The sequence below is a fragment of the Rhamphochromis sp. 'chilingali' genome, assembly GCF_963969265.1.
Source record: "Rhamphochromis sp. 'chilingali' genome assembly, chromosome: 4".
Taxonomy (NCBI): domain Eukaryota; kingdom Metazoa; phylum Chordata; class Actinopteri; order Cichliformes; family Cichlidae; genus Rhamphochromis; species Rhamphochromis sp. 'chilingali'.
Window position 1 is genome coordinate 31,073,917 of NC_137948.1, and position 14,858 is coordinate 31,088,774.

The 14,858-nt window shown below is 40.7% G+C and overlaps 3 protein-coding genes across 3 annotated transcripts; 2 read left to right on the forward strand and 1 right to left on the reverse strand.

Annotated features, from left to right (window-relative positions):
- Window positions 1–920: 920 nt before the first annotated feature.
- LOC308395014 (uncharacterized protein) lies at window positions 921–5,718 on the reverse strand (the record flags this gene model as incomplete). The annotated part of the gene is made up of 6 exons (XM_080879669.1): window positions 5,635–5,718; window positions 5,459–5,544; window positions 4,928–5,064; window positions 4,401–4,460; window positions 4,004–4,085; window positions 921–1,044 (listed from the first exon to the last, which is right to left on the reverse strand). Exons 1-6 carry the CDS (start codon window positions 5,695–5,697, stop codon window positions 921–923), a joined length of 552 nt encoding a protein of 183 aa, XP_080735795.1. The 5' UTR covers window positions 5,698–5,718.
- A 1,250-nt stretch (window positions 5,719–6,968) lies between these two features.
- Window positions 6,969–8,432, forward strand: LOC308394941 (uncharacterized protein). The gene is made up of 3 exons (XM_080879558.1): window positions 6,969–7,042; window positions 7,150–7,262; window positions 8,179–8,432. Exons 1-3 carry the CDS (start codon window positions 6,994–6,996, stop codon window positions 8,380–8,382), a joined length of 366 nt encoding a protein of 121 aa, XP_080735684.1. The 5' UTR covers window positions 6,969–6,993; the 3' UTR covers window positions 8,383–8,432.
- A 564-nt stretch (window positions 8,433–8,996) lies between these two features.
- Window positions 8,997–14,809, forward strand: LOC308395015 (leukocyte elastase inhibitor-like; the record flags this gene model as incomplete). The annotated part of the gene is made up of 7 exons (XM_080879670.1): window positions 8,997–9,011; window positions 11,349–11,466; window positions 13,357–13,499; window positions 13,880–13,957; window positions 14,103–14,192; window positions 14,264–14,444; window positions 14,570–14,809. Coding segments are annotated over 7 exons (852 nt in total), but the record flags the coding sequence as incomplete, so codon positions are not given.
- Between the last annotated feature and the right edge of the window lie 49 nt (window positions 14,810–14,858).

Below are 14,858 nucleotides of genomic sequence, written 5' to 3' on the forward strand. Positions count from 1 at the left end.
TATTTTATATTACAAAGACGTCTTATATTTACAACCACTGTCAGATCTGTCAGCTTCAGCGCCTAAACAATTTTGACAAATTTAAGTTAACGGTCCAACCGGTAAAGTCCAACTTTTTTGTGATCAATTAACCAGTATCAGACTAACTGTTTCTGGCCTCATCTCTAAAATCCCTAAGTTAATTTAAAAGCGTCAACCAACCCAAACTTTGCCTGAAGCTCTATTTTTTGGCGTTTCACAGCCAAGGCTTACCCAGAAGTTTTAAGTTAAAGTTACACGCCCGAAGTCCAACTTCTGCTGGCCAAAAAAGCGCAGACTACCGTTCCAAACGGTAAGGAGACTAACTCCTAGTTTAATTCCAGGATGCCCTGTACCCCACAGTCAAGCCAAACTGAACTAACCCTGTTCGCCGACAGGTCAATGTCGCGCGTCCACGACAAGGAGGGAGCGTAACCTCCGGGCTCTGCGCTTCCTAGCAGACTCTAACTGCCATCCTATAAAAATTTATAACACTTTAAAACAACAATCAACACCCAAAACAAGTGTATGACTGAGGCAGATCTACCCTGATGGACAATGGGGACTCCAACCCACAAAATGACCAACAAAGGTCTGACCTAATGACCAACCAGGACTTTAACCCACAAAATGACCAAATTCCCTAAATCCTACGTGAGCCTCGAACTCACTTTCACTGTTTTCTTTTTCCTTGGGACTCCAACCCAATTTCTTAGCAGACTCTAACTGCTTTAACTTCTTCGTAGCAGACTCTAACTGCTTCAACTCATGAGATTTTTCATCAAAATCAAAACAGACATCTACCAGTAATTTCAGTGAGTAGACTTAAATTTTATCATGTCCAATTTGGCACACTTTGGAAATAATTCAACAGGTAGTGTCTTACCTTTGGATAAGCCGGCTTATGCCCACTCACTTCGACCACTGGCACTCATGTCTGCCCGTCCGACCACCTCAGACCACCGAATTTCTCCGTCTACACCTCCAATTCTCTCCCTCCTCAACCACCGGACGAAGCCCCCAAATCTTAAGGTTCACATAATTGAGGAAGGAGCGTACAAACAACCATTGGTCAAACAATTGATTTTAATGAATACACGCGTGGGAAGACCACTCTGTACGCAGACAGGGATTGATCTTCGACTTAATCAAAGCATACACAGATTTTTATAGCATCAGGGTTTGAATTAAAGACGCCCCTTCATACGTCACAGACAGAATATATATACCGGTATACGTCAAATCAAAACCACAATGACTTTTAACACGGTTTAAAAGAACATTGTCTTCTATCTTGTCTGAAACACGAGCCCCACATCCTGCCAGACGCGGTTCCTCTTTCCAGAGACAAACATGACCAACTTCTCACCTATACATGAGTCTCTCTGAGTGTGTGTGTGTGTGTCTATGTCGTCCTCAAATGCTCTCTCAATTCACCCGTTGCACTTCTGACCTTTTACCAGACCAGAGGCTCATCCTTATGTGTAATAACCTAACTGAAACTACATGTACTATGTTGAATAAATGTTTTAATCAAGAACCTCTACTAAGAGCTTAATAAAAGAATATAAAAGTATAACAGACAATTTGAATAACCTAGTAATTCAAATAGCCTCGTCTAGCCTGCTCCTCAGAATAACTTAGACTCTGCTTTCACTTCTGCAAACTCTCTGCAACTTCCTGTCAACTCCTGCAACTTAGTCTTTCTGAAAGACACACACACTGTTTAAACCTCTGAATACAATATCAATGCTGCAGATTATATTATTAATGCAATGGTAATGATGATGATTATTTAACAATAGCAGTAAAATAATTTCCCTGCTCCACAGCGCTTTGGGTGCCTTGAAAAGCGCTATATAAATCCAATCCATTATTATTATCATTATGCTCTTCTTGTAAGATGATGTGAGATCTTTCTCATGGATTTTGTCCAAGAGAACCTCCGTCTGTATGACGGAAAGCAGAGTGGCTACACATTTTGGGTATGTAAGGTGAAGGGTGTAATAGTAGGCCATAAGGTATAAAGCACCCTCGGTAACCAAGTCTTTTGGAAACGTGGTTATTGGCACATCTCCTACCGCTAGGATGCAGTTGGATGGACTCACAATCAGGACTGGGCATGAGAGAGGACGTTTCATCAGATAGGTATTAGGGTCTTCTTGGTCCTTTAACAGATAACACAGACATACTTTTGTAAGGATGATGCACTTTTGTTTCAAACACATAACTAAAGCTAAATTACAACAAAAGTTGAGGTTCTGAGAAAACACATCTGAAATTGCTACTTTTAATTATTCTCGATGGAATTACTGTTCACATCTGTCTAGCCTTCCTGAAAAACAGAAAACCAAGGCTACATTTAGTTAGGTATCATTGAGGTGATAAAAATGTGCTACCACGTAATGCATCCATGTTTGTATTTACTGGTCACAGAGATCTAACATGTGAGAACCCTCATTCCAAAAATGTGTTTTAGGTGCCTTTTGAAGGCTTAGAACATATAATATGTGAATATAAAATACTTTGGCACTCATCAGAAGCATTTTTTTAATACTGTTGTCCCAAAAAGAACAAAAACAAAAAACAACTACTACATTTTACACAACTCACCTCAAGGACATGCACCAGAGCCTCACTCGCATCCCGTGCCCTCTTTGGAGGAGCAGAGGTGGATGGGAACAGTGATGGCAGCACATGTAGCATCTCAAGAGCCTGTTCAGCTATACAGAAAAAAGAATCATCATCTCATTACCAAACTTAAACAAAATCCTCAAGATCAAAAAAACAAACAACAACAAATATTTGGCCAGTGACAACCATCGTGGATTGAAAAGGTGAACAACAAGACACTAGCACATGAAAGTTAAAGCTGTAATCCATAGTTTAAGCTTGTCACAGTAACCTAAAAAAATGCTAAATGGTGTAGATAATTGTAGTATACTGTGTTTACAGTAGGCTAATATGACTTATGCTTGAATGCTAACTACACCTACATTGGCCTACATTGCATTAATGTCAGTCTGTAAAACTTAATGCTCAAGAGGGGAGGGGGAACAAAAAGGGATTTATCTTACATTGTATGTTGTGTAGTGAGCCTACACAACAACCTTTTCCTAAACTGGCCTGTTGGTTTGTATTTTTAGCCTTTTGTAGTGTTGAGTCTGTTTTCCCTGCGCGTAACTAGCATCCAGAAATGCATATACTATTATATATTGTACATATATTTATTAGTTTCAGATGTAGCCATTCTTGTATTTTGCTTGTTTACATTATTGTATTTTGCACAACTCTGTTGCTTGTGAAGCTCGCACACAAGAATTTCACTCACATGTGCTGTACCAATGTACCTGCACATGTGATGTGACAATAAAAGTGATTTGATTTGATTTGATTTGATAAAGGTGCGGCTTTCAGCTCCTTCAAGAAGGAGAGGGGGAGTGGGGGATTAGGCCTTTAAAATTTCAAATTCTCCTCCTCCTGTCCTCAGTGACATTACTTTACGGACTACTGCTTTAACATGCTTAAAGATCCAAACTATACTCTGATGACCAATAACACCAAAACATCATTGCTTACCTTTATCCATTCCCATTGGGGGCTTCAGCGTCTTTTTCCATACACCAAAAAACTGCACCTTCTAGTCAAAAAAAAAAGAAAGCTTGCCATCTTCCCTTCAGTTCATTGATGAAGTTGGCATTTTCTTTATCCAAAATGTGATGAAGCTCCTCCATCACCTATAAAATATTCAGCATACCAATACAAACATGTCAATGCATCACTGAGGAGCAAGAAGTCGGTATGATAAACATTGTTTGGCTTGAATCACGTGGATTCAACAATGACTTACATGTCCAATGTCCTTGAAGCAAGGATATGCTTCTAGAAGCTTTTTGTGTCTGTCCTCCTCGCGAATAGTATTTGAATCAATGAATGCTCTTCTGGCTGAGAGACATCCTGGTGGTTTGTGTTTTTTCTTTTAAACAAAGTTTGTAGGGTCTTGTAGTGTTTGGCCAATGTTGCTGGACAGTGGGTGTCTGGACTGTTGATATCTGCAGGCTTGTTTGCTGCAAGACACAAAATTATAATGTCTCTCACTTTAAAAAAAAAATCTCATGTCATTAAAATGACAAGTGTCAGAAATCTGCCATAAAAAAATATAGACTATACTTTAATGGAGTTAAATCTTAAAACCCCCCAAAAAACTACAGCTCTGAACTTAACTATTAAATACTTATTCATTTTTCAAAATATTTACCATGTAAATGCCAATTTACATATGGTCATGCAATCATATACAATTATATGTAGGCACACAAGTGCACCACTATAAAGATGTGCCCACACACACACACAGCCATGAGGCAGTTGGATGGACTCACTATTAGGACTTGGCAGGGTAGAGGGTTCTTCTTCAAGTAGGTTTTGTGCTTTCCTTTTTCCTTAAAGACATAGCAAAGAGATATTTTGTGTCAGGGTAATACATTTTAAAAAATTAGTTTGGAACCTAAATTAAAAAAACAGTTAAAAAGAGAAAAAAAAAGCCTCTAGTGAGGCACATTGTTTTTAAAAACATTACTTTACATGATATACTGAGTGGTTATAGACAGTGATGTTGCACAGACTTATACTATAAACACACCACAGTACCCAGCTCTTTAAATTTATAATATACTGGCTTTTATTAATACCAATACTTTATTAACATTCATTTCCACAGAAATGTTAACAAACTGATGATAAAACAGGAAAAATGTGATGTAGTTATCATTTTCTGATGCCCATTTTAAAGCCTTTTACTTCTGTCATGTCAGGACTGCCATCTTGACTCAACATGCAGGTATATTTGTTTTATTTTTTTATGATGACCACACAGTGACCGGTTTGTAAATGTAAAGTTGAAACTCACCTTCTAACTCACTTGTTTTACTGGCCGACTCTGGGCTGCTCCTCCCTTCTGTGGACAGATCCAGAATGATTGTTGAGTCACTTGAATCCATTTCTTCTACGTCACTTGGCTGATCAAGATGTCGCCTCTTGGCAGAGCTGCAAAGATTAGTCAGTTAATCAATTAGTTATCAACTATAAACTCAATCAATTCATATCTTTATTGTATAGCCATTTTCATATATACAAAGTGCTTCTTCCTTTCATGCTAAAACAGGTGAGGAAACTAAAGGCAGGTCACCAAATACTTGATTGATCATTTTGGATCACTTCTTTCTTTCCTTAATAAAATGCCCAAACATGATTTTAGCTTTTTTGTTTGTCCTCTATCGTGGAAATTAAAATTGTCAGGTTGTGGACAAAAGAAGACTTTTGGGGAAAAACTTTCACAACTTTCAGACATCGTACTGACTAAACATCTTATCAATTAATGAGGAAAATGAATAACAGAATTATCATTGCTAAAATTAAAATTAATTAGTTGCAGCCTTACCTCTTTGAATGTCTCCCATCTGGAGTGGCTTTTTGGGGGGATCTCACATTTTGCAGTCTTTTGTTTAGCTGTGTGTACACAGTAACCTGTATAGGACATTTAATACATTTTTCGAACCACTACTAAAATGTCCAACATGAAACACTTTGGTATTGAAGTGGATGCATTTCACTTACCCATGTATTCTTGATGCCTTGGTCCTGTAGCATAGGGTAGTACTGCACTATTCTCTTTGCCATTGCTGTAATTTCTGGTTTTGACGGGTATCTATCAATCAATCAATCAAAATCAATCAAAATTTATTTATATAGCACATTTTTAAAGACCGAAGTACACCAAAGTGTTTTCCAGTAAAATCATGATACAGATAAAAATCACAATATAAAATATAAATTACAGATATAAATAAAATATAAAATAATTACATAATCCAAATGCAAAGCCAGATGTAAATTACCCTAAATCGCCTTGAATGCCAGGTTAAACAAATACGTTTTTAAACGTGATTTAAAAGACTGAATGGAATCTGATGCGCGAATATGAAGAGGAAGAGTATTCCATAACCTGGGTGCAGCAACGGCAAAGGCACGGTCTCCTCTGGTCTTCAGCCGAGACCTAGGTTGCACTAAGAGCAGTTGGCCCGATGATCTTAGTGCTCTCTGAGGGCTATACAGACAGAGGAGATCAGCTAGGTAGTCAGGTGCCATATTGTTTAGAATTTTACAAGTAAACAATAAAATTTTAAAATCAATTCGGTATTTAATAGGAAGCCAGTGTAAATTTTCCAGAACAGGGGTGATAGAATCGTACTTTCTAGTGCCGGTCAAGAGACGTGCTGCGGCATTTTGGACCAGCTGCAAACGCTGAAGAAGAGAAGATTGTAGGCCCAAGTAGAGAGAATTACAATAATCCAGTCTTGAAGTGATGAAAGCATGAATGAGTTTCTCCAGATCTTTGTGTGGTATGTAAGGTTTAGCCTTAGAAATTAGGCGTAGTTGGTGAAAGCTGGTTTTTACCACAGTAGAGACCTGTTTATCTAGTTTGAAGGAACTATCCATGAAAACTCCAAGATTCCTAGCAGCATCAGTAAGGTGGTTAGCAACAGGCCCGAATGTGCCAGTCAGTTGTCCCAGAGGCATATTTCTATCAAAAACAATAATTTCTGTCTTCTTTTCATTTAAAGTAAGAAAGTTACGTCATAACCAGTTTTTGACATCGCTCAGACAATCAAACAGAGGATGTAGTGAAGATGAAACATCCCCAGTCTATGGAAGAAATATAGTATCATCAGAATTCAAGTATTTTTAGACATTGAATTTATGACACTGAATTTTTATCCTCCAAATTTCCCTGCAAAAATATTCACCTGCAAAAATTCACCTGCAAAAAATTCACCTGCAAAAATTCACCTGAAGAAAATTCACCTGCAAAAATTCACCTGCAAAAGTGATGAACTTTAATGACCCAAGCCAGAGCAATCAGCACCAGATCGAGTCGAGTGGCTCTCAGCCAATTAAATTACGCTGTTTGATCACATGACACCGTTAGCCAGCAGTGTGTCTCCTAAAAGAGAGCTGTTTAAAGGTGAGTGATTAAGTTTTTCTCCTAAATAGAGATCATTACAGAACGCCTAGTCCTACTTAAAATCCCATTTATTATTATTATTTTTTTTATCATCTACTCGAACTAAGGAAAACGTTTGACTAACTCAAAGACAATTTCCACGCCTCCCCTGCCTGACTGCAGAGGCAGTTTTGAATTTAGGAGCGCCAAGATGGCAGCGGCAAACCCTGGCGGCTCTCCGGTGAGTATATATATTTTTTTATCTTCAAGTTTGTCTTTTGAAACCTTAATTTTATTTAAATCCGTTGCTCACGTATAAAGTACACAGACGGGGTCTTTGCTCAACTCGTCTGAGGCGTGTCTCACTAAGCGCTACATGCTAGCATCCTGCTAACCGAGCTACCCTTTACATGCTGTGCTTTAGAAAATGGGATACTCGTTAAAAAAAATACTCCGCAGATATTGATAGATAGACGAACACTGCAAATATAATGTTGGAAACGAGAACGGCCTTTGGTGAAGGGGTAAAATACACCATGAATAGAGCCATAGAGTGAATGGCTGCCATGGTTGCAGAACAGCCTGATTTAATGACAAGAATGGGGAAGAGTGAGGTGAAGTGAACCACAGCCACAAAACACGGTCAGACAAGGCGGCAAAAGGGCAGTGATCTGTCCGTCAGTATGAAGTTGGTGTGTGCTTTGGTGAACAAAAACTCCAGACTGGTAGCAGGAAGATGGGAGACTCATGTTTCACTGGAATAGTGGTGAATTAAAACATCCTTTGTTGGGGACATTTCGGTGTAAATGCATCCATACAGGCAAGACAGAGGCAGACTAGACAGTGAAGAAAACAAGGCAAACATTAGAAATATAAAAACGGAAATATAGGATGAGTCGGGGATGAGTTCCTGCCCCAAGTGGAGGAGTTCAAGTATCTCGGGGTCTTGTTCGCGAGTGATGGGAGAAGGGAGCTGGAGATCGACAGACGGATTGGGGCTGCAGCTGCAGTAATGCGGACGCTGCACCGGTCCGTCGTGATGAAGAGGGAGCTGAGTGTAAAAGCGAAGCTCTCAATTTACCGGTCGATCTACGTCCCTACCCTCACCTATGGCCTTTACATGACTAACGTCCCCTCTTCTCCCTACCTCACATTAGCCCCCATCTTTCTTCCAGGTGGAAAAGACCCGTCACCTTCTGGGAGAGGCGGCTCCCGTGGGAACAGCTCCCACCACCAAGTCCCTGAGTGAGTCTCTGTCCCCCAGCGTGAGCTCCAGCACTCTGTCCACGTCCACCTCCGCCTCCTCGCAGATCTCCAGCACCACCTTTGAAAGCGTGAGAAGGAGCTGGCCACCAAGGTGAGAAAAACGTGGGCTTAGTGGGCGTTCTTGTTGCTGCCTTCTTCCTTCTCTGCTCGGAGCTGATCGGTCTTGTTCCTGTTGTGTTGTAGTGCCTGCGCCTTCTGACACACACCTTCAATACTGAATACAACCAGCTGGTGAACAGCATCAGTGACTGCAAGGTGAGAAATAATACAAAGAAATAAAAAAATAGCCTTTCTGTGTCACATCAGGGAGTTCCTATATTGACGTCTACCTCATCCTGCTGTTGTTTCACTTCAGCTTTCTCTCATCTCACCGATCGGACGTGATCCATCCGTGACGAGCTTCAGCAGTGCCACCCTCACCCCTTCCTCTACCTGCCCCTCTCTCTCGGACTCCCGCTGTGGCTCCATGGGCCAGAAGTAAACATATTTTTAGGAACATTGACCTCGATCTGCAAACGGTTATTGACAGGTTATCCATTTGATTCTAACTTGGTGTGATTTGTGTTAAAGGACCCCTGAGAACAGCTTACGTGCCTCCAGTCCCTCCTGCTCAGACTGTGAAAACTTCCCGATGGTTCCCACTCTGGAGACCTCCTTCCTTGCGCGGGCTGCAAAAGAACGAGTTCCTGAACTTGGTGCCTGATATTGAAGAAATGCGACCAGGGTGAGTAATGCCATATTAACCCAAATACTGTCACTATGACATGTGTCTCACAGACCAAATGTAAGTCGACACTCATGTTCTCTAGTTCAAGCAGAAATGATGTGGATCGATTCAAATTCCTGAGCCTGGATGATTTCAGCTGGAAACAAACCAACTCTGCTTCTTCCTCAGATAATTCAATTCAATTCAATTTTATTTATATAGCGCCAAATCACAACAAAAGTCGCCTCAAGGCGCTTCATAGATACAGAGAAAAACCCAACAATCATATGACCCCCTATGAGCAAGCACTTGGGCGACAGTGGGAAGTAAAAACTCCCCTTTAACAGGAAGAAACCTCCAGCAGAACCAGGCTCAGGGAGGGGCGGCCATCTGCTGCGACCAGTTGGGGTGAGAGAAGGAAAACAGGATAAAGACATGCTGTGGAAGAGAGACAGAGGTTAATAACAGATATGATTCAATGCAGAGAGGTCTATTAATGCATAGTGAGTGAGAAAGGTGACTGGAAAGGAAAAACTCAATGCATCATGGGAATCCCCGGCAACTATGCAAGTTGTAAACAGTTGTAGGATTAAAGATTATTGAATGTACAGAATGATTATTTACACAGAGCTATACAGTAGTGCAGTTAAGATAAGTGAGGGTGTAGATAGTTTCTACAGAGGCTATATAAAGTGCTAGTGGTTGTGAGTGGTGGTTCACTCCATGTTATTATTGTGTGTTTGAGGGTACAGTTGTCCATTGTGGGTGTGTGTATGTTCAGTGCATGAGTTTAACGTGGGTCAGATGTCAGGAGGCAGAGTTCAGGAGTCTGACAGCTGTGGGGAAGTAGCTGTTCCGGTACCTGGTGGTCTTAGTCCGGAGGCTCCTGTGGCGCCTCCCAGAGGGCAGGAGGGTGAAGAGTCCATGTGATGGGTGACTGGGGTCTTTGATGATTTTCCCAGCCCTTTTCAGACACCGCTTCCTGTAGATGTCCTTTATGGCAGGAAGTGGTGCTCCGGCGATGCGCTGGGCAGTTTTCACGACCCTCTGCAACGCCTTCCGGTCCGAGGCAGAGCAGTTCCCGTACCAGACTGTTATACAGTTGGTCAGGATGCTCTCGATGGTGCAGCGATAGAAGTTCACCAGGATGTCTGAGGACAGGTGGTTCTTCCTCAGAGTCCTCAAGAAGAAGAGGCGCTGGTGAGCCTTCTTGACCAGCTTGGAGCAGTTGGTCGTCCAGGTGAGATCCTCGGAGATGTGGACTCCCAGGAACTTGAAGCTGCTCACACGCTCCACAGCCGTCCCCTTAATGTGGATGGGTGGATGTGGGTCAGCATTCCTCCTGTAGTCCACGATGAGCTCCTTGGTCTTCTCGGTGTTAAGCAGCAGGTTGTTTGTGTCGCACCACTCAGCCAGACGATCCACCTCCTCCCTGTAGGCGGCCTCATCGTTGTCACTGATGAGGCCAATCACCGTGGTGTCATCTGCAAACTTAATGATGGTGTTGGAACCATCAGCAGGTCTGCAGTCGTGGGTGAAGAGGGAGTAGAGGAAAGGGCTCATCACACAGCCTTGTGGTACACCGGTGTTCATTGTGATGGTAGATGAGCAGTGGTTATCCAGCCGGACATGTTGGGGGCGGTTGGTCAGGAAGTCCAGTAACCATTTGCAGATGAGGGAACTGATGCCCAGGTCTGTCAGTTTCCTGATGAGTTGTGAGGGGTGGATTGTATTGAATGCTGAACTGAAGTCTATAAACAGCATTCTGGCGTAGGTGTTGTTGTTGTCCAGGTGTGAGAGGACAGAGTGCAGTGCGATGGAGACTGCATCCTCTGTGCTCCTCTTCTGGCGGTATGCAAATTGGTGGGGGTCCAGGGTGGGGGGGAGACAGGATTTGAAGTGTGCTAGGACCAGCTGCTCTAAGCACTTAGCTATTTACAGTTCATAACAAGAGACAAGGCACCATTTCTCTCCTTTGTGTTCCAGTCATCACAGCAGATTAAACTTTTAAAATATTTGCAAATAGTATAAAGAAATATATAAAGAAGTAAAACAGTAATTTATTAATACTTAGAAATACTAAAACTTACATTTGTCAGCAAAAACTGCTGCCATCTGAACCGAAACGTTACAAACCAGCTTACCCACAATCTGTGTATTTTTCTATGCTGGCTACTTAAATTGGCATCCAACAAGCTATTTGCTTTAATCTTTTATTAGACAAAGGCTGACTGGTTAGTTCAAGCTTCAACTGCATCCAAAGGACTGAAAATGTTTTAACACAGTGACTGAACTTGATTGAAGTCTCCGTAGTTTGTTGAATCTGTTTCGAGTGACTTATTTTCACAATTCCAGGAATTTTTAAAAGGCACCAAAAAGCATTACAACGCTGAGCTCGAGTCTGTGGACTTCAAAGGAAATGCAGAGGAGGCCAGGGTCCACATCAACAGCTGGGTGGAGAAGCAGACACAAGGTAAGCATAATGTAACTTTAAATGATCTCCACTGTAAATCCTTGGGGATCAGTTGTGTTGTGTTCAGTTGAGACATTATTACCGGATTGTCCACCGTCCACATTATTTTCTGTTTCCAGTTCTTCCAGTCTAATTTCTATTCAGTATTAAGCAGCACTATCTCTGGGTTTTACTGTTTGGTTTCATGCTATTAATAAAACCATCACAGCAGTATGTTGCTGTAAATAGCAGGCCAATTCTTCTATTCTTATTATATTATGTGATGGGTACTTCTACTTTGATCACTTGTGTCTTTAACATATTTTTATTTTTCAGGCCCATTTAGGATTGGCTGCTATTGATTCTATATCTTTATATTATCTTAAGTGCAGCAGGAAATTCATTCATTGTTTTTATAAAAGCGCGATACAAATACAGGCCATTTATAAATCTACCATCTATAATAATAGGATACAAGGACTTTCCATGAGGGTTATAGGACTGGTGCCACCTGCTGGAAATGAGACAATCTTAATCCCATTATTTTTGTAGGAGCCATTTTTGGGTTGATACCTCATGTTGCCGCTAGAGGTAACCTTTTTAAGTTTCTTTTTCTTTCTTTTTTTTTTTTTAACTTTATTTAACAAACAATGAGTATACAACATACGAACAGATGAAGTATACAAAACAACAGAACATGAACACAAAAAGCCAAGAGTAAAAGAAAAGGGTAACAATTATAAGAATACACATACATGTATTGTTTTGAGAGCCTTTGTGTTGGTGGAGTCTGATATTGATTGTATGTACATTTCCACATCCTTAAAATAATGACAGAAATATGGTGTTTTGTTAGTAAACTTACATTTATGGATAAAAAATGTAGCTAAAAGTATGAACAAATTCATCATAAAAAACATTTCTCATACTTCTTGGGGAACTTAAACAAACAGAATAAAACATTTTCCCATCGTAAAGAAAACTCCCTTAAAATATGGACAATAACAAACCTGCTAAATTCCTTCCAGAATCTCTGTGTAAAAGAACAGTACCAAAAAAGATGCGTCACAGTTTCTGGATGATCCCCACAGAAAGTACAATTAGTATTTATGTCCCTTTTAAATTTTACCATGTAGTGACTGGCTGGATAACATTTATGTAGAATTTTAAATGAGACTTCTTTCACCTTATTTACAATCAAATATTTATGGGGGACCATCCAGACTGTCTTCCACTTGATATCTGGAACATATCGGTTCCAATAAGATGTTATATATGGGAGAGAGACGATATCTTCTTGGAATAAACTACGTATTCTCTTATTGCTGTTACCAAGTTCCTGTGAAAAGCAGATTTTTCCTATTGGTGACTCAGCTGGATCAGGGAGAGTGACTGAGGTAGATATTGAGCTGTCAGTGTTTTTATATAACATTAAAGTCCCTGAGGGTGTGGCACCAAGCACCACTGAGGATTCCACCTTTTTAAGTTTCTGTATGGTAGGTTTATGTAAGGTATTTAAGGTGGACGCACGTAATCAGCGTCAGGTGTGTTGTTAATCATAAGAAGGCAAAACGTTTGTGACCGCTGCGCTTTTATCTTAAAATGTTTGGAACAAAGACCAAAAAGGACAAGATAAGTACTGCTGGAGTTATTGGACTGTTTAATTAATTCATGCATACCAGAAGCATCGCGTCACCCCCGCTAACAACCACCTCAGTGGCTTCAAGCCTACGCTTGAATTTTTGTTTTTTGTTCCCTGTTATACTGATCATAAAGCTTTTTCCCCCTTTTTTTTAAAATAAAAACCATCTTGCTGTTGCCCTGTTTTCTGATTTTATAGCTGAAGATGTTGTACAGTAACTAGTGCATCTTTGGTAATAGTTAATAGTTTTCATAAATTCTTTTTACCAGATAAAATCAAGGACTTGCTAAGCCAGGATGCAGTGGGTAGCCTGACGAAGCTGGTTCTCGTGAATGCCATTTACTTCAAGGGCAGCTGGAACACGCAGTTTAAGGAGGAGAAGACTGCTGATGTGCAGTTTCGACTGAACAAGGTAACAGTGCAGAAAGGCAGCATAGGATGGTGCAGTTATACTTTGATCTGTCATACTACAAACGAGCTGTGGATTTTGCTGAATGAGAACATAAAGCCTGGAGCTCTGAGGGGATAAAATCGTGCTTTTAGGACGATCACTTTCCAACTTTATGCAGTTATGCAATGCAGTTTATTATTCATGTAATATCCAATAAGTTCTCAAATAAATCTCAAACAACAGCACATCACAAACTTCGGCTAACAAGAACAAGTTGTGTTGTGACGTGTGCTCTACATCCAAATCCACTCAATGGCTGGAATAAAACCATGACAGAACTTTTTGAGATCATTTTGAGACTAAACACAAAAAACATTTCTCTTGTCTCCCCTATTTTTCAGAACGACACTAAGCCGGTGAAGATGATGCAGCAGAAAAGTAAATTTCCTTTTGCGACCATTCCTGAGGCCAACTGCAAGGTAACATCCATCACTTTCAGCTTATTACAGGATTTCACCAGCATGATCTAAAACTTGTCTTTTACAAATATCAGCCTAAATTTCTAGATTAGGAAGTCAGATCATCTTTGATGGAGTAATAAATAAAAACAATGTTTCTGGACAGATTCTTGAGATGCCGTATAAAGGAAATGACCTCAGCATGCTCATATTCCTGCCTAATGACATAGAAGATGATACCACAGGCTTGGAAAAGGTAAGATGCACTTACCAGTACTTTAATGTCCAGTTTCAATCAGACAAGCTAGTGACACTGTATCCACACAGCTGGAGAAGGAGCTGACCTATCAGAACTTTGTGGACTGGACTCGCCCAGACATGATGAGCCCCAACGAGGTTGATGTCAAGCTCCCTCGATTTAAGATGGAGGAGAAGTATGACTTGGAGAAAATCCTGACCAACATGGGAATGGAGAACGCTTTTGACATCTACAAGAGAGACTTCTCTGGTGAGAAATATTGCACCAATGAGACACACTGAATCAATTATACAGTTATATTGAGAGCACAAAAACTGCAAAACATCATCTGTTAAAGAATAAAACAACTGATTTCTGGGCTCTTCATCTACTAGGAATGTCTCAAGCAAATGACCTGATAGTGTCCAAAGTTGTCCACAAGGCTTTCGTGGATGTAAATGAAGAAGGAGCTGAGGCTGCTGCTGCCACTGGGGTTGACATGGAAGTCCGCTCTATAACGATTCCCGCTGAGTTTGTTGCCGACCATCCCTTCATCTTCTTCATCCGACATAAACCCACCAAGAGCATTCTCTTTGTGGGCCGGTACTGCTCACCCGAGTAAACACGAGCTGACATTGACATGAATTAAACATAAAACATTATATACAGTATAAGATTTTGTAA

What these genes read in the sequence shown, in the direction of transcription:
- LOC308394941 (XM_080879558.1), top strand. Translation starts at nt 6,994, where the DNA reads ATGACACCGTTAGCCAGCAGTGTGTCTCCTAAAAGAGAGCTGTTTAAA. An exon ending in TAAAAGAGAGCTGTTTAAAG is followed by an intron (nt 7,043 to 7,149) that starts GTGAGTGATTAA and finishes ACTCGAACTAAG; the next exon opens with GAAAACGTTTGACTAACTCA. An exon ending in CAAACCCTGGCGGCTCTCCG is followed by an intron (nt 7,263 to 8,178) that starts GTGAGTATATAT and finishes ACCTCACATTAG; the next exon opens with CCCCCATCTTTCTTCCAGGT.